The 20,006-nt window shown below is 43.9% G+C and overlaps 1 protein-coding gene and 1 non-coding gene across 2 annotated transcripts in view; both read right to left on the reverse strand.

Moving 5' to 3' along the window:
- Nucleotides 1-2,737, reverse strand: part of TRAPPC10 (trafficking protein particle complex subunit 10) — a 97,743-nt gene extending 95,006 nt beyond the window's left edge. The window contains exon 1 of the mRNA XM_060234183.1: nt 2,335-2,737. Within this exon, the coding sequence (XP_060090166.1) occupies nt 2,335-2,443 (109 nt within the window). The 5' untranslated portion in view covers nt 2,444-2,737. The remainder of the gene's footprint in view (nt 1-2,334) is intronic.
- Nucleotides 2,738-16,546: 13,809 nt separating this feature from the next.
- TRNAT-GGU (transfer RNA threonine (anticodon GGU)) lies at nt 16,547-16,618 on the reverse strand. The gene has a single exon. It is a non-coding gene; the product is annotated as a tRNA-Thr (tRNA).
- Between the last annotated feature and the right edge of the window lie 3,388 nt (nt 16,619-20,006).

Raw genomic sequence — 20,006 nt, forward strand, 5'->3', positions numbered from 1 at the left:
ACTATGATATTGGCAGTTTAGAAAGATTAAAATTTTGGATGGGATATGGGTCATATTTGAGTGGCCCCTTCTTGCCAACAATTGACATTCTTACAAAATGAATAATATGCCCTGCTGCCAGGAGTTAAAACATGGTAAGGCTTGAAAAGCATCCTGCTGTTCCAGGAAGTTATTCTCAGTTCTAGAGTTGTCCACTTAAGTAAAACATCCTTAAAGGCTTTGTAGAACTCATTTAATTGCGTCTACATCAAAAAAGATATTTGAATACCTGAAGTGTTTATCACATTGTTTTTTAAAGCAGGAACCCTTGCAACACATCACAATGCAGCATTAAACTAGCAGCAATATAAATGAACAAGTTCAGCTTTACTGATAGCCAGATATGAAAAACAAGCTCTTCTTTCGTAAGAATTTTGAAGTTATTAAAAGGTGACCCATAATTCAATAAGAAAATGGATGTTGACAAACCTTCATTTTGAACTTTATAGCAACAACTGAACAGAGACTCCAGTGCATGCATGGCTGTCACATGGTTTATTATTTACCAATAGCTCAATCTATAACCCATTTAAGCTAAAATCATGATATAAAGAGCAGGTGTGGCAACTTCAGTTGGGAAGACTCTGGGTCCAAATGCCTCAACCATAAACCTCCCAAGTGGATTATCTCTTCCTAAGCATGTGCACACACACACAACCCACAGCTCTAGGATAATACTTGCCTTTTAGAATAATTGTAGGAATTACTAAGAATTGCTATATACAGTGTCCTGAGCACCCCAAAATGTTTTATAGTATATTTTAACAGCTAATTCAGTTACATCAAATCTAGCATAACTAACTCAACTTTAAATTATCTGTTTTACTTAAAAGCAATCAGACTGGACAATCAACTCATCAGTTCATTTTCAGAACACTATGGTGATTATAACCTATGGTATAAAATAAAACTACACAAAAGCCATTATGGTTTTAGTATTACAAGTGCTAGAAAAGATGCATCATTATGCTACACAAAAACAAATTAAACACATCTCAGTATCTTCCTAAGCAGAAGTTACACCCTAGTAAACCCAGTGAAGTCAATCAGCTCAGAAGAGTGTGTAACCCTACTCAAGGCGACACGTTCAGCCACTGAACTAACCTGCACCCTAATGGATTTGCTCTTCTTCTCAGTGAACCCAGTAAATAATACATCCGTTGCACTACAGTGGATTTCAGAATAATATATACTGTAATTTTGTAAATCCTTGCCAATGTTTTGAAAACGCAAATGCTGTTATTTTCATTTTAGAAATGGAACCAAAGCTAGGAAGAGCAACTTTTCCTATACCATAAGATGACATAGCTATTATCTATTTAACTCTAATTGTTTGGTTTGATGTATATCCCTTAAAATATTAATGACTCCATATTTGTTCTTACAAAAGATTAGTAATTTTATTTATATCCTGAATATTGGAAGGGAACACAGAAAGTTACTTTTTATTATGTACACACTCACATTTAGTACATGATAGGACAACTTAATGCATCTCCCCAGAAAGGAAAAACAGGAGGCATTTCTGTTTTCCTCCTAGTTCTTTGAGGGCATAAAAAAATACTGGAGAGGGGGGCACAAACTTTTCCTCTGCCCACCAGAAGACTTATCGTACTTGCTCTACATTCTGAGGAGGTCCTGAAGCCACACAACCTTGTGCCTGAGACACCGGCCTTCAAACTCTATCTCTGTCCTAGACACAACAGGCTGGTGTCACGCAAATCCCCTTTTTAAAAACTTTTCCTCTTTCGCTTTACAGGGGGAAAGAAAGAGATCCTAAGAGAAATATATCCCCTATAAAGGCCGCGATAGCTGACAAATAAAGGGACACTTGTTCAACCTAAAACGCAGGCAGTGAAGGCAGTTGCGTGCAACCGCCGGACACTAGAGGCCACTTCGGGGCATCCTGGATTTTCCTACATGGTAGGCAACCCATGCTATTTGGAAACAGCGCTTATTCTCATTTTACAAAAAAAGAGAACGAGAATCAAAAGAAAGCGACATACACGAAAAGCGCTTGCGGCCGCATCGCCAGGTCCCGAGGCTCCCCGCATGTCACCAGAGCCCCCCTCCCACGCGCCAAACGCCTCTGGCAAGGCTGTTGGCGGAGGGGGGGAGCCACAGGGATCCTCGGTCACAGCCCTCACCGCTTCCTATCGCAAAGGAGCGCGAAAGAGCCATTGGTGGCGTCCCCTCTGCACGGCACTACCAGCTCCTCTATGGGGACAATGCGGAGGGTCACAGTCACCCGCCGCAGACCCGTCTCCCCTTCCCCTCAGCATTCCGGTCACTCACACGTAACGATGGGCTTGTTCTCCATGGTGTATATGACCGGCGGCGCCTCCACCACCTCCTCTTCCACCCCCACCACTTCTTCAGTGGCCGCCGCTGGGGCGGGTTCCATGGGCGGAAAGGGCACTCAGCCCCGGCTTCTTCGGTTCCCTCGCCAGCTGGGCGCCATGGACTCGCTGACACTACACCTTTCCCCCTCTCACAAGCAATTCCCCCCCCCCCGCCTTGTCTAACAGGAAATGGAAAAACCCTTCGTTTCCCCTCCCCCCTCCCAAACCCCAACTGCCCCCTCACGCGCTGCCCCCACAGATGGGAGAAAGCACCCTGCTCATTCGCTTCCTGTATCACTAGAGCAGCATTACCGCTTCCGGCAAAGGAAGACGCGAGTGTTAAAGGGAAGGGCGGCGTCGTGGCCTGTGGCCTCCGATTTAAATAACTCCTTAAAGGGGAGTATAGACCGTGGAAAGAGCAGTCGCGTGGAAACGTGTTTCACACCTGCAGCCCGAACTGTGTATGTTTAAAAATAACAACAATACTTTGGCTGTTTAGACAGGAACAGGTTCATGGCACCAACTCTGATGGATATATAAGTAAAGGCGACCTTGACCCACTGTATAGCACATAAGCTTTCGTGTGCTTTCTAAGCACACTGCATCAGACGAGGAGACCCCCGAGAGCACACGAAAGCTTAAGTTCTGAATAAAATTTGGTTGGTCTTTAAGGTGATACTTGACTCCTGCTTTGTTCAACTACTTCAGACCAACACGGCCGCCCACTTGGATCTAACCATTATATAGCAATAGCCAAGTTTATATATAAGGATACTTAAATCAGGAGACTTCCCCCCCCCCCCGCCAAGGTGGATCTTTTGGCAAAGTGTCACAGATCGCAAAGAAATCTGAAATCTTTAAAGACTACTGGGGGGGCGGTGGGGGTTAAATCCCTAGAAGGCTAAAAGGAATACTTGTAGCTTTAAGAAATTGATGGTGTCTGTGTCTGTTGCTAGGTAGTGACCACAGTTTTGCCAGGTTTTTGTCAGTAAAGGTAGAGGGATGGGGCCAGTGTCCTTTCCAGGGCTGTCTTGGCATTTGAAGGAGGACTTATGTGGCCAGGCGCAGCAGCAATCTCCAGACAACTTCCTACTATGCAGCTTGCATAACTCACCTAGGCCTGGCTGCTTGCCACAATATAAAAGCCAGTATCTAGTGGTTAGAGCAGGGATGTCAAACATGGGGCCCATTGGAAACTCTTTTGATTTAATTTCAACCTGTTGATTCTGATCTGACCCTCTAAGGCAACAGAAAACAATTCTGCACCATCTTCTATATGACAGCTTTTCAACTACTTGATGATGATATCACCTCTCAGTCATCTCCTCTGCAGGCTAAACATACCCAGCTCCTTCAACTTTTCCTCATAGGACTTGGTCTCCATATACCTCACCATCTTTGTTGCCCTCCTCTGGACCGTTCCAGCTTGTCTATATCCTTCTTAAAATGTGCCCAAAACTGAACATAATACTCCAGGTGAGGTCTAACCAGAGCAGAGTAAAGCTATGCCACCACTTTGCATGATATAGACATTATGCTTCTTTTGATACAGCCCAAAATTGCATTTGCCTTTTTAGCTACTGCATCACACCGCTGACTCATGTTTTTTAAAAAATACTTAATTTTTAATTAATTTTTCCTACATAACAAAAACAATCAACAACTGATAATTTAGGGAGATCTGGAATTACAACTGATCTCCAGACCACGAAGATCAGTTCCCCTGGAAAAAAATGGCTGCTTTGTAAGGTAGACATTATACCCAGCTGAGGTCCTTCCCCTTTCCAAACCCTGCCCTCCCCAGCTATATGCCCTTATTTCCAGGAATTTTCCAACTTGGAGTTGGCAACCCTATGTACACACATACAGTGGAAGCACAGGTGTGCTTAGCGTTATGTATGCCTAAATGTCTGTCTTCCTTATTATAGTTTCATCAACTTCAAAATTCACAACCATCCTAGTGCAGTTCTCAGTTTTCCTTAAGAAACTCCCTGCTAAAAAAAGCCTTCAATAGAAAGTTTCCCAAAGTTGTCCTGAGGCCATGGGGAAATACTAGGTTTCTGAAGCTTTTTAACAGCTGAAAAATTCCAGGATCAAAGCCAAAGGAGTAGAACACACAAAAGACAAACCAGCAGGAGGAGATTATTGGATTTATACCCCATGGTTCACTTGGAGTCTCAGAACAGTTTACAATCTCCATTCCCTTCCTCTCCCCACAACAGACCCCTGTGAAGTAGGTGGGACAGAGAGAGCTCTTTTAAGAACTGCTCTTGAGAGAACAGCTCTTCCAAGAACTGTGACTGACCCAAGGTCACTCAGAAGGTGTGTATGGAGAAGTGGAAAATCAAACCTGGTTCTCCCAGATTAGAGTCCGTGCACTTAACCACTACATCAAACTACCTGTTTGCTATACATTCATAAAGAGATTCTTACATGCAAAAGCTGCAATACTGAATCTGAAAGAAATCTAGATCAGATACTGCATCAATAATCCTAGGGAAAGAAACCTAGATCAGATACTGCATAGGAATAATATACAGAAGGAAACAAAACTGTTATGAAGTCTTTGAAGATTAAAAACTGCCCCTTCTAATTCTTGTCTCTCTTCTGCCCCCAATAGCTCAGTATCTCAACTAAAATTACAGACAAGCTTGCTGCCTAGGAAGCCTCCCAGTGCAGTAGCAGAAATCTTTTATGTTGACTGAAACGATTAACAGAAGAACTGCCAATCAGCTTGGTCAATTTAAGACCGCAAAGTTTGTATGGTATGTGTGTCTTTAATTTTATTTCTTCAGACCACAAAAAAGGTTAATAAATAAACTATGGAGACAGAGCAGCCCAGTGAACGAACCACAGAAACATGTAGCATAATGTGAGGTACAAAATTAACAGCCATCAAGATTTATGATTTCTGGCCATGCTGACTTGAGATCATCATTCAACTAAGGCAAAGGGGAAGAGAGATGTGTTAGGATGATGCTAGCCATTTTGCTTACCATTTTGTACTTTATAGTCAGAGATTCTAAACCTCTGAAAGCACTGGCCTGTATGACCCAAGCTAACCCTGATCTCATCAGATCTCAGAAGCTAAGCAGAGTTGGCCCTGGTTAGTACTTGGATGGGTATCACTATGGAAGTCCAGCATCACAACACAGAGACAGGAAATGGCATATCACCTCTGTTTGTTTCTTGCTTTGAAAACCCTAAGGGGTTGTCATAAGTTGCTTGCAACTTGATGGCATATTCTACCACCGTCCTAACCTAAACCTAGGAGATAAAGTCAGGGAATGCCTTGACTTTCATGTCCTGTTTGTTAGCTGTCCATGGCAACTAGTTGGCCACCATGTGAAACACAATGCTGGAGTAGATGGACAGCTGATTAGGTCCAACATGCCTCTCTTATATCTTCTTACTACTACTGTTTTTCCAGATGGTGGGACCTCTTCTCTTCTTCTTCAGCTTTTTTGTTCTCTGAAAGCTGCAGCAATATATTACCTTACAGAGGGTCAGGGAAACATAATAAAAGAATGAGTTTGTATTTGTTTTTGCATAATGATTTCATCCATAATTTAGCATGAAGGACTGGGTCACTCTCATTGCAGATCAATTGACAAGCTTATGTTAAAACGCTCCTTGGCACTGCAGCGTTAGAATATCTATATTCATTACTTCTCATCTAGTCCTTTCCCCAAGTTTCTCTCTTTCTCCTCCAATCTCCTCCTCCTCCCCCTCCTCCCTCCAACACTGAGTGATTGAATTATCTAAAGTGTTTTTAGCAATTCTATGTTAGCCCCAGCAAATTTTGTAAGCCCAATAACTTGTGTTGTTGTTCAGTCGCACAGTCGAGTCCGACTTTTTGCGACCCCATGGACAAAGTCACACCAGGCCCTCCTGTCTTCTACCATCCTCTAAAGTCTGCTCAAATTCGTGTTTGTTACATCAGTAACGCTGTCCAGCCATCTCATCTTTTGCCGTCTCCTTCTTCTTTTGCCTTCTGTCTTTCTCAGCATCAGGATCTTCTCCAGTGAGTGCTCCCTTCTCATTTGCTGGCCAAAGTATTTGAGCTTCAGCTTCAGCATCTGACCTTCCAAGGAACAGTCTGGGTTGATTTCCCTTAGGACTGACTGATTTGATCTTATTGTAGTCCAAGGGGCTCTCAAGATTCTTCTCCAGCACCACAGCTCAATAGCATCTGTTCTTCTGCACTCAGCCTTCCTTATGGTCCAGCTCTCACAGCCATACATTACTACTGGGAATACCATTGCTTTGACTATACGGACTTTTGTTGGCAGGGTGATGTCTCTACTTTTTATTATACTGCCCAGGTTCGCCATAGCTGTTCTCCCAAGGAGCAAATGTCTTTTAATTTCATGGCTACAGTCACCATCTGCAGTGATCCTGGAACCCAGAAATGTGAAGTCTGTCACTACCTCCATGTCTTTTCCTTCTATTTGCCAAGGTGTGATGGGGCAGGATGCCATGATCTTAGTTTTTTTGATGTTGAGTTTCAGCCTACTTTTGTGCTCTCCTCTTTCACCCTCAACAAGAGGTTCTTTAAGTCCTCCTCACTTTCTGCCATTAGAGTGGTGTCATATGCGCATCTGAGGTTGTTGATGTTTTTCCCGGCAATCTTAATTCCGGCTTCTGCTTCATCCATGCCAGCATTCCACATGATGTACTCTGCATATAAATTAAATAAGCAGGGTGACAATATATATCCTTGTCGAACTCCTTTTCCTATTCTAAAACAAACAGTTGTTCCATATCCTGTTCTGATGGTTGTTTCTTGATCCTTATACAGGTTTCTCAGGAGACATGTGAGGTAGGCTGGTACTTCCATCTCTTTAACAACTTATCACAGTTTGTTGTGATCCACACAATCAAAGGCTTTAGCGTAGTCAATGAAACAGAAATAGACTTTTTTCTAGTACTCCCATGCTTTCTCCATAATCCAGCAAATGTTGGCAATTTGATCTCTAGTTCCTCTACCTCTCCAAAACCCAGCTTGAACTTCTGGTAGTTTCCGATCGACATACTGCTGAAGCCTAGCTTGTAGGATCTTTAACATGACCTTGCTGGCATGTGAAATGAGTGCAATGGTCTGATATTTTGAACATTCCATGGCATTACCCTTCTTTGGGACTGGAATATAAACTGATGTTTTCCAATCCTGTGGCCACTGTTGCATTTTCCAAATTTGTTGACATAATATGTGCATCACTTTAACAGCATCAACTTTTAGGACTTTGAATAGCTCAACTGGGATACTGTCATGTCCGCTCGCTTTGTTGTTAGTAATAGTTTCTAAGCCCCATTTGACTTCACACTCCAGGATGTCCGGCTCAAGGTCAGCAATTTCACTGTCATGATTGTCAAGGACATTGAGATCCTTCTTGTATAATTCTTCTGTGTATTCATGCCAACTCTTCCTGATATCCTCTGCTTCTGTTAGGTGCCTACTATTTTTGTCCTTTATCATGGCCATCTTTGCACGAAACATTCCCTTGATTTCTCCAATTTTCTTGAAAAGATCTCTTGTCCTTCCCATTCTATTATTTTTCTCAATTGTTTTGCATTGTTCCTTCAGGAAGGCCTCCTTATCTCTCCTTGCTGTTCTCTGGAAATCCACATTCGGTTGGGTGAATTTTTCCTTTTCACCTTTGCCTTTTGCTCTCCTTCTTTCCTCAGCTATTTGTAAAGCCTCATAAGACAGCCACTTTGCTTTCTTGCATTTCTTTTTCTTTGGGATGGTGCTGGTTGCTGGCTTCTGTACAATGTCACGAACCTCTGTCTATAATTCTTCCAGCACTCTGTCTATCAGCTCTAATTCTTTAAACCTATTCTTCACTTCCACTGTATAGTCATAAGGGATGTGAGCAAGGTCAAAACTGAATGGCTTTCCTCGTTTTCTTCAGCTTAAGCCTGAATTTTGCAATGAGTAGCTCATGATCTGAGCCGCAGTCAGCTCCAGATCTTGTTTTTGCTGACTGTAAGGAGCTTCTCCATCTTTGATTGCAGAGTATATAATCAATCTGATTTCTGTGTTGCCCATCAGGTGATGTCCATGTGTGCAGTCGCCTTTTAGGTTGTTGGAAGAGAGTGTTCGCTATGACTAGTTTGTTCTCTTGACAAAACTCTATTAGCCTTTGCCAGGCTTCATTTTGTTCTCCAAGGCCAAACTTGTCAGTTGTTCCAGTTACCTTTTGACTTCCTACTTTGGCATTCCAGTCCCCTATGATAAGGAGGACATCTTTTTTTGGTGTTAATTCTAGAAGGTGTTGTAGATCTTCATAGAACTGGTCCACTTCAGCCTCTTCTGCATCAGTGGTTGGAGCATAGACTTGTACTACTGTGATATTGAATGGTTTGCCTTGGATACGGACCGAGATCATTCTGTCATTTTTGAGATTGTATCCCATTACTGCCTTCCTCACTCTCTTGTTAGCTGTAAAGGCCACACCATTTCTTCTACAAGACTCTTGCCCACAATAACAGATGTAGTGATCCTCTGAGTTAAATTCACCCATTCCCGTCCATTTTAGTTCACTGATTCCCAAGATGTCGATGTTCAGTCTTGCCATCTCTTGTTTGACTACATCCAGCTTACCTTGATTCATAGATCTTACATTCCATGTTCCAATGCAGTATTGTTCTTTGCAGCATCGGACTGTTCTTTCATCATCAGACACATCCAAAGCTTTGGCCCAGCCGCTTCACTCTTTCTGTGGTTACTTGGACTTGCTCTCCACTCTTCCCCAGTAGCATATTGGGCACCTTCTGACCTGAGGGGCTTATCTTCCAGTGCCATTGTCATGAGCCCTGATGAGGAGGAGCTGGAAGGGTTAACAGACCTGGAAGAGTTGCCAACCAGTTTCTCAGCTGAACAAACAGCAGCTGGCCCATCAATCACTCTCCAGGCACCAGTGTCAGCTGTTGGCGATCAATCTCCTCCAAGCTCTCCTCCTTCCATCTCAAGAGTTTGAAGCAGGCTCTGGAAAGAACTTTCAGAGCGAAGACATGAGGCATGCCAATGCTTCAGATCTCTCAGCCCTGAGTTCTAGCAGAGTCATTGCCACCCAGTGAGCTGGCTGATTGAGACTCCCATATAGCTCCCACCCAGGACCTGGTAACCTTGTGGAAGCAACAAGTCTATTCTCTGGCTTGCATCCATGCTCCTTCCTGATGCTGGCCTGCTTGATTTCCTTGGCACCCTGACCTTTTGACTTTTGGACATTGACTTCTGATTCCGGTTTGTGATTCTGCATTGATGACTTGGCTCCTGCTTGACTTCCTGGACTTTGACCTTGGACTGGCTTTGGACTCCTGCCTACCTGCACCCTGAGAACGTGACAGCCATCTCTTTTAGCCTTGTGTTACTGTCCATGGGGTTTTCTTGGCAAGGATACTGGATTGGTTTGCCATTTCCTTCTCCAGTGGATCAAATCTTGTCTGGGTTCTCAGCTGTGGCCTGTCCATCTTGGGTGGCCCTGCATGGCATAGCCCACAGTCTCACTGAACCATGCAAGCCCTCTTGCCACATCAAGGCAGCAATCCTTGAGAGGGCAATACCTTGTAGTTGAGTGTAAATTCAGGTGTCTTGCAGGGAGGGGGTGGGGAGGTACAGTATTTAGTGCCATCCATCTGCAGTTCCTGATAAAGGTGATAGCCAGTGATCATTGATAACATCAACTAGCTAGCTCAACTCTGCTCAAGAGAGTAGAGTATTTTGTTAGCCACAACTATGATCATAAGCTTTTCCTTCCGGTCTTGAGCATATACATCAAGAAACCCTTGATCTGTATAATCTTTTCTTCCTATTTAGCTGTGACATATCTGTTAGCATCAGGCACTTTAAGAGGAAAACTGCTGATGCAACAGTATGTAACTCCAACTATACTAGCTAATGAGAGGCATGTGAAGCTAGTTAAGTGGGGTGTAACATGATTGGCCAGCTGCACCATAAGAACAAGGAACCTAACTGTTAGTCTTTGTTGGGTTGATGAGGAGGAAGGACGTGTTGGAGAAGTGGAGAGCTATTGTTATCAGAGACTGTTACTCTGTCCGTTTGACTGATGATGGTAATGACCCTGGTATGTGTAGACTATTCTCTGGATTTGTGACTGTGTACTTCTGACCTGGATGAACTGAACTAACTGTGCTTTGACTATCTTGGACTGCCTTTAACTACTCTTTTGCTGTAACCCCAATACAACTGTTTCAACCAGCTTACTGAAGTTGTGTCTTTGTAGACTTTTACTAGAGGCTGCACTTATCAGCATACTCATACTGCAGAACTCCCACACACTACTGACATCGGTTATGGGCCCAGCGTGGTCTGCGGGAGAGTGAGCTCTGTCTGCTGCAGCACTCGCCGGAAGTTCTACTCGTGAGTAAGGGAGCAGTTTGGGGCGTGGCACTTTGTTTGTGTTATAGGCAACAATGGAGTCCAGTGTTCATATCTCTGGCTTCTTGATAAAGAGGCTTAATGGAGAGAATTTTGGGACATGGTCAGAGAAGGTCACCCTATTGTTAAAGTTCCAGGGGCTGTGGGAATACGTGGCAACTCCGCCAGACATAACCACGCTACATGCAGAGGATGATGCTGAGGTGATAGCAAAGCATAAGAGTAATGACGAGAAGGCGTTCGCATTACTTGGCTTGACCTTGGAAGATTCACAACTCATCCATATTAAAGGGGCCGACACAGCCAAGTCGTGCTGGGATGCACTAAAGGCAATATATGAGAGAGAAAGTGTTGGGTCACACATATTCTTAATGAAAAAGCTCTTATCCACACGTCTGGAGGCAGGTGGTGATATGATGACTCATCTCGAGCACATGACTCGTATGTTACACCAGCTGCAGGACAAAAAGGTAATTTTTACTCCCCTGCAGCAAGCCTACATAATCCTATGTTCCCTGGACAGTACGTATGATCAATTTGTGGCCAACCTTGATATTGTTCCACAAGCTGAAATCACCGTGTCCAGCGTTACCCAACGCCTGTTGAATGAGGCTATGAGAAGGAAGGATGCAGCTCGATTCCATGAGGCTCCAGCCCATTCAACAATGAATGTGCCTGCCCGGGAGGTCTTTAAAGGGGCAGAGTGCAAGGCAGTAGTAGCAAAAACAAGTGCTGTGCGCAAGTGTTACTTGTGTGGAAGTCACAAGCACCTACAGCGTCAGTGTTGTTTGTACAAGAAGAAACATTCTCCAGCTGTTACCAAAGGAGGTGGGTGCAATGTAATCATTAATGATTCCTCCTGCAGTAGCCAGCAATTTATGATTGACAGTGGTGCTACAGAGCACATTGCCAAGGACAGGAGGCTCTTTGAGACTTTTACTCCTACGCAAGGTCAGAGCGTGAAGCTCGCAAACGGGCTGTCTGCCAATGTAGCTGGGAATGGTCTTATCAACATCCCGAGCCTGGGGAGAAAGTTCCTTATGCTCAATGTTCCAAGTCTGAATTATAATTTGTTATCAGTTTCGGCTTTGACTGAACAAAATTATAAAGTTTGTTTTACAGCTACTGACTGCAACATATGTACAGAAGGAATTACTGCTAAAGCAAAAAGGAAAGGCGACCTCTATTTCCTGGAGAAGGAGCGAACGGTACAGCATGTGAGTACTAATGAACCACTGCATGATAATTGCATACATCTCTGGCACCGCAGGCTGGGGCACCTTAATTTCCAGGCAGTGAAGAAGACGCTTCAAGCGGCCGGAATTACCCCCAAGCCATGTGGGTGTTACATTGACTGTGAGGTATGCAAGGCTGTTAAGTCCAAAGCAACAGCCACGATATCTCCAAGCAAGTTTCAGACCGATGACATACTTGATTTAGTGTTCCTCGACCTGATAGGCCCGTTCCCAACGAGGAGTCTGGGCGGGGCAAAATATGCATTTTGTATCGAAGACCATTTTTCCAGGTATGGTTTCTGCTTCCTTCTTAGGTCTAAGTCAGAAACATTCCAGGCATTTCATAATTGGCTTCGCTTTGTGCACCGCAAGACAGGGAAATACCCTAAAACCATTCTGAGTGACAACGGTACTGAATTCTGCAACGAGAGAATGATTGCTTTGTGCAGGAGGCACGGCATTGAAAGAAAATGTACAGCTCCTTACCGCCCCCAGCATAACGCTTTTTGCGAACGCAGAAATCAAACGCTAACCAATATGTGTATGAGCATGCTACAAGACAGCAATTTACCTATGTGTTACTGGGGGGAGAGCATAATGTGTGCTTCTCATGTATTAAATTTGTCTTGGTCGTCAGCTACAGGTATGATTCCTGCAGAGGCATGGTACGGCAAGAAACCTTCCTTAGAGCATGTCAGGATATTTGGGATTCCAGCGTACGTCCACATCCCAAAGGAGCTCAGGAGGAAAGGGAAAAACAAAGCTAAAAAATTGTTGTTTGTTGGCTATTCTAACAATCATCGAGCTTTCAGGTTTTGCCATGCTGGAGAGAAAAAGATAACGACTAGCGCATCGGCTAGCGTTCTTGAAAAATCTGTTGGCTGGCAACAAACGTCCTCAACTCTGATCATTCCGACAGTAGTGAAACAAGAGCCGCTACCCGTTCCTCGGAGGGGGAGGAGGAGCCCGTCGCTCAGCAACGGAGGCATCAAGGAAGAACCGTTAACTCCTACATTCCCAGGAGCTGGTGTTTCTCTGCAGCCTGAGATGGCAACACAACAGACAGTGTCTGATGAAGCTGTAGAACCAATTCTTCGGAGGTCCACTCGAGAAACGAGGCCACCAGATCGCTACAGCCCAGGACAGACATGCGCTGTGATTGCTGAACCCTCGAGTTATGAGAGTATACAGCATCTATCAACAGATGAGCAGGCTGGATGGCGCGCTGCAATGAAGTCTGAGCTTGAGTCCCTGCAAAGCCAGCACGTCTATGAAGAAACGACTCTACCTATCGGTCAGAGACTCATTGGGTGTAAATGGGTATTTAAGCTGAAGTCTGGCATAGATGGTACTACTCAGTACAAGGCCAGACTTGTAGCCCAAGGTTTTTTACAGGGGGGGCAAGACTATGACGAAACCTTTGCCCCTACTCTAAAGGCTACATCACTGTATTGCGCTCTTACTATTGCAGCCAAACAGAAATGTTTAGTCAGGCATCTTGATGTGAAAACAGCCTACTTGCACGCACCACTGAGGCACTGTATATATATGCAAAAACCACCAGGTGTCTCAGATGATGATGATAATGCTAATACTTGTTGGTTGCTTAAGAAATCCTTGTATGGATTAAAGCAGTCTGGATTCGAATGGAACCAGCATTTGGTAGATAACCTTAAAATGTTGGGTTATAAGCAAGGCGTTGCAGATCCCTGTGTGTTCACGAAGGGAACAGGGGAGCAACGTTCTATCATATTAGTGTTTGTTGATGATCTGGCACTAATATGTAAATCTGCCAAAGTAATGAGTGATACTATTGATGCTCTAAAACCTAAATTTACTGTAAGAGATCTAGGAGAGATCAAGCAATATGTTGGATTGGAAATTGCAAAAGTAAATGATGGATACAGAGTATCACAGAGGGCAAAAATATCCCATTTGCTAAAACAGTTCAAGATGGAACAATGCAAAGGGGTACAAAATCCTATGCTACCATGTAATGAATCTGACTGTGAACAGAGTCCACTGTTCGATCAAGGAATATACCAATCCCTGATTGGAAGTCTGTCATATCTCGCAAATTGGTCCAGGCCGGACATAGCCATGGCCACTAATGTTTTGGCTAGAGCGGTTAAAGATCCTAGGCAAAAGCACTGGCTAGCAGCCAAGCATATATTAAGATACCTAAAGCAAACCATAGACTTAAGTTTATTCATAACACCTACTGGTGAACTTACTATGTACGCCTATGCAGATGCTAGTTTTGCAAATGATCCTAAAACTAGGCAATCTACAACAGGAATGGCTATCTTTCTGGGTGGCACCCTAATTGGGTGGAGATCACTAAAGCAGAAACACGTGTCTCTGTCCACCTGCGAGGCAGAATACGCAGCATTAAGCGCAGTGTGTACTGAAATCATATGGTTCAAGCAACTGTTGTTAGATTTTGGTATATGTCATATGAATCCCATCATTGTGAGGGAAGACAATCAGGCAGCTATCCAGTTAGCAACCTCTCATGGAGTCAAGAGTAGATCTAAACATACAGATGTACGCTTTCATAATGTTAAGCAATGTTTAGAGGACAAACTGATAGTGCTGGAGTACTGTGAAACTAATGCTAATATCGCAGACTTGTTTACTAAGATTCAAACCCATGTAAGGCACAAGGAAAGTTGTATATCTTTGGGTCTTAGAAAATGAAACAGTAAAGTCATGCTGTATGAATGTTAAAAATGAAATGTTTTATGGTGACAAAATGTATAGTCCATGTCGTTACACAAGGGGAGGATGTTAGCATCAGGCACTTTAAGATGAAAACTGCTGATGCAACAGTATGTAACTCCAACTATACTAGCTAATGAGAGGCATGTGAAGCTAGTTAAGTGGGGTGTAACATGATTGGCCAGCTGCACCATAAGAACAAGGAACCTAACTCTTAGTCTTTGTTGGGTTGATGAGGAGGAAGGACGTGTTGGAGAAGTGGAGAGCTATTGTTATCAGAGACTGTTACTCTGTCCGTTTGACTGATGATGGTAATGACCCTGGTATGTGTAGACTATTCTCTGGATTTGTGACTGTGTACTTCTGACCTGGATGAACTGAACTAACTGTGCTTTGACTATCTTGGACTGCCTTTAACTACTCTTTTGCTGTAACCCCAATACAACTGTTTCAACCGGCTTACTGAAGTTGTGTCTTTGTAGACTTTTACTAGAGGCTGCACTTATCAGCATACTCATACTGCAGAACTCCCACGCACTACTGACAATATCAAAGTAACAGGGACACCCACGCTAACTGAATGACACATTTGATAATCTTTAAGATTTACATAAACTGTATACTCCAACCAAATGCCCATGTGTTAAGTACTGTCAAGTTGCTTCCAATTTATGGTGACCCTATGTATTAATGTCCTCCATCCTATCCTTAACAGACTTGCTCAGGCCTTGCTAACCAAGTGCTTTGGCTTTCTTGTGTCAAGCATGCGGGTTCAATGACAAGTCTGGTTTGCTACAAAGACTACGTTTATTGATAGACCGATACTTTGGCTCAAGCCGTGGCTTGAGAAGAATGAAACCAATACATTGATACACAAGTTTTAAGATACACTTCAAAGGGATTCCTATGGGGAGGGGAAGCGGAGGAGCGTTCACACATAGAATATCAAAACCACATACATTCGCAGGGCATTATCAGGCATTCAGCCTTGCATCGCCCAGATGGCTCTCCCTCCCGCAGAAGGATTCGTGGGAAGGTGCTGATTGCTTTGTTCCCGCTAATTAACAGTCATAAAACAAAGAGGAGCCAGGAAAAGATAATAAACTAGCAGCATTTGGTTCTGTAGGATCTTACAGCATTTGGTTCTGTAGGAGAGCCAGTTTGGTGTAGTGGTTAAGTGTGAGGACTCTTATCTGGGAGAACCAGGTTTGATTCCCCACTCCTCCACTTGCACCTGCTAGCATGGCCTTGGGTCAGCCATAGCTCTGGCAGAGGTTGTCCTTGAAAGGGCAGCTGCTGTGAGAGCCCTCTCCAGCCCCACCCACCTCACAGGGTGTCTGTAGTGGGGGAGGAAGGTAAAGGAGATTGTGAGCCGCTCTGAGACTCTTCGGAGTGGAGAGCGGGATATAAATCCAATATCTTCTTCTTCTTACCCAGGCCTGCTTTTGACAGGCCATAAACCCATCAGTTATTGATCAGAATTAGCCATGCTTGACACCTTGATTGATCCATTTCCCATTGGGTCTTCCTCTTTTCCTGCTGCCTTCAACTTTTCCTAGCATTACTGTCTTTTCCAGTGACTCTTCTTGTCTTCTCATAATGTGACCAAAGGATGATAGCCTCAGTTGAGTCATTTGAGCTTCTAGAGAAAGTTCAGGCTGATTTGGACATATGGACATATGAAGCTACCTTATACTGAATCAGACCCTTGGTCCATCAAAGTCAGTATTGTCTGCTCAGACTGGCAGCGGCTCTCCAGGGACTCAAGCTGAGGTTTTTCACACCTATTTGCCTGGACCCTTTTTTGGAGATGCCAGGGATTGAACCTGGGACCTTCTGCTTACCAAGCAGATGCTCTACCACTGAGCCACATTCCCTCCAGAACCCACTTATTTGTCCTTTTGGTGGTCCATGGTATCTGTAAAACTCTCCTCCAACACCACATTTCGACCTAATAATTCCAACCTAATACCAAATATAAAATTTGTAAGACCAGTAGCCAGTAAAAGGAACAGAGCAGTGGCGGACTGGCCAGGGTGTTAGCTTGCCCGATGGCAAGTGGGCCCCCTGAAACATTAGGCAATATGTTAAAAATGTCAATGACCTTTTAGAAGCTTGAAAATATAATAGAAGTTCCAGTATTATTACTGTAATGCAACTGAAATTTATGTTGTATTGAGGTTTGCCAGCCTCCAGGTGGGGCCTGGAGATCTCCCATTTTTACCACTGATATCCAGCTGGCAGAGATCAGCTCCCCTGGAGAAAATGCAATCTGTATTTACATTTAGTATCTCCTGTATACTGCCAGTAATGTACAATATATGTACACTGTAATTACTAAAATAAATACATTTATTTCACAAAAGTTTTACTTGTACCTTTTTTCCACATGTATTTTTTGAAATTTTTATTTATTTCTTACAAAAATTAAATAATAGTCTTATAGTTGTAGGTGGGCCCCCTATGTCTCTTGGCAACCAATATTTTTAGACCCAGTCCACCACTGGAACAGAGGTATCTTTCAGGACTGAAACCTTTTAAATGCTGATGACAGAGATATATATATATATATATATATATATATATATATATATATATATATATATATATATATATATATATATATATATATATATATATATGTCATTTGAAATGTTTATTTGTTTACTTCACTTTTGTCCCGCCTTTCTCCCCAGTGGGGACTGAAAGCAATTTACATAATTTTTCTCGCTGCCATTTTATCCTCTTAAGAACCCTCTGAGATTGAAATAGGTTGAAATAAAAAATGACTGGGAATAGATTTTGGACTTACTAAAGAATGTTCTTCACTCAATGTATATGGAATTTACTACTATGTATAACAACAGTGATCATCTAAAAAACTTTAAAAAGAGATTAGACAAATTCATAAAGGATGTTAATGACTAGGAGCCATAATGATTGAAGAGAACTTCAGTGTTCAGAGGCATTTTACCTCTGAATACCAATTGCTGGGGACAACAGTGGGGGATGACTATATAATGTCCTTACTGTGTGCTTACTGGGAGCATCTGGTTGGCTACTGTGGGAAAACAGGACATTACTTTAGATGGATTTTTGACTTGATCCAGCAGAGGCTTGTTTATATCTTATATTCCAATAGTAAAGTCTGAATATAGTTGGAAACTTAAATCTGGTGACTGGAGCTGTGAACAAGAAAGACAGATCTTTCTACAAACCTGAAAAGGGTCCTAGGTTTGCAAAAAAAAAAAATGCTTTTAAAATCTGCAAATGATAAAAGGAGCATCTGTAGCTTTTAGGCTTCCCAAATCCCCCGCCTGGGCAGGGGACCCCCGATTTGGAGCCTCCTCCCCCCGCTCAGCAAAAATCCGGAAAGCGGGGTGGGGGGTGGGGAGGGGGAATGGCGGCTCTTCCCACCCAGCCGCAATCCCAGCAGCTTCTCCTTGCCCCTTCCCTTCCCACCCCGGATCGCAGCAGCTTCTCCTTGCCCTTCCCTTTCCACCCAGCCCCGATCGCAGCAGCCATTCTTCCATTTTCCCAGGCTGCTTCCCACCCCCAGTCAGCTGGCTGGGGAGGGGGAAGCCCCGCCCCACCCGCAAAGGACCATGTGCCTTTGCATCTCCGGAGGCTTGATTGAAAGGCTTCAATTTGGGATGGTGTGTCTGTGTTGCTGTGAAGAAGCTGGCAGCAACTCGTGAGTAGAGAGGCCATTCCCTGCATCAGATTTGCCAGAAATGGGTGGGAGGAGGTAGGAGAGGGAAATGTCTTCATTACTCCCTATGTGGAGATCGATTCTCATAGGGTATAATGGGGAATTGATCTGGAGGTTTCGGGGGCTCTGGGGGAGCTATTTTTTGAGGTAGAGGCACCAAATTTTCAATATAGTATCTAGTGCCTTTCCCCAAAGTACCCCCCCCCCCCCCAAGTTTCAAAACGATTGGACCAGGGGGTCCAATTCTACGAGCCCCAAAAGAAGGTGCCCCTATCCATTATTTCCTATGGAAGGAAGACATTTAAAAAGGTGTGCTGTCCCTTTAAATGTGATGGCCAGAACTCTCTTGGAGTTCAATTATGCTTGTCACACCCTTGTTCCTGGCTCTGCCCCAAAGTCTCCTGGCTCCACCCCCAAAAGTCCCCAGATATTTCTTGAATTGGACTTGGCAACCCTAGTAGCTTTAATAAATGGATTCCCTCAGTGGCTTAGCTGTCAGTAAAATGGAAGGGGAGGGGTCCCTTCCATCCCTATTTTGGCCTTTGAGGGAGAACTCATTGAGGCCAGGCCTGGTTAGAGTTTCCAGCTTGAGGTTGGGAAATCCCTGGAGATTTGTGATGAAGTCTGAGAAGATTTGGGGAGGGCAGAGGCCTCAGCGTGGTATAATGCTACAGAGTCCACCTACAAAACAGCCATTTTCTCCAGAGGGGCAGGTGTTTGCCATCTGGAGTTCAGCTGTAATTCTGGGAGATCTCCAGGTCCCACCTGGAAATCATAGGCCTAGCAGTAGCCTCTAACTGACTTGATGCCACCTGACTTGCATGACTCAACTAAGCATGGTTGCTTGCTACTATTCAACAGCAACCACCTTATGACAGCTAGTGTGGGAAAGTAGTTACAGCTTCTGATAAGGATCTGAGAGACCCCAATTCAAATCTCCATCTTGCTGCGAAGTCTCAGGGTGTGATTTTGGATCAGTCCCATACTTCCAGTTTAATCTACCTCATAGGGTTGTTGTGCAAATAAAAAGATGTACTAATGTAAGCTGCTTTGGTCCCCACTGTGGAGAAGATGAGGTGAAAAGGAAGTAAATAATAAATATAGCTGAAGATGGGAGGCAAAGGTAGGCTGGTGAAAGGCAGAGAATGAAGCAAGGAAAAGGGAGATGATATGGGAGTTGCACATGGGAGGGAAAGAAGAAATAGTGTGGGAAGGGGGATACAGGGGAAAATAAGGCACATCCCTGCCCCCGTCCTTGAGCGTTCTCTCCCTATGCAAGTGGGCCTGGCCCCAAGAGCTGGCACTAGGCAACTGGGCTGCAAGTTTCCTAGGTAGGGGCTGCCAGGAGGGGCAGCTCAAGTTAAAGGGGCAGATAAATGTAGGCTAGCTATTGGGTGCGAGGGAGTTTGCCAACTCCAGGTTAGGAAATTCCTGGAGTTTTGGGGAGTGGAACCTGGGAAGGGGGGGTGTTGAGGAGAGGAACAAGTTCATAAGGGTATAATGTCATAGACTCCACGCCTCCATAGCATTTCCTCCCAGGAAATGTGTTGCCA

The sequence above is a fragment of the Heteronotia binoei genome, chromosome 3 (assembly GCF_032191835.1).
Source record: "Heteronotia binoei isolate CCM8104 ecotype False Entrance Well chromosome 3, APGP_CSIRO_Hbin_v1, whole genome shotgun sequence".
Classification (NCBI taxonomy): Eukaryota; Metazoa; Chordata; class Lepidosauria; order Squamata; family Gekkonidae; genus Heteronotia; species Heteronotia binoei.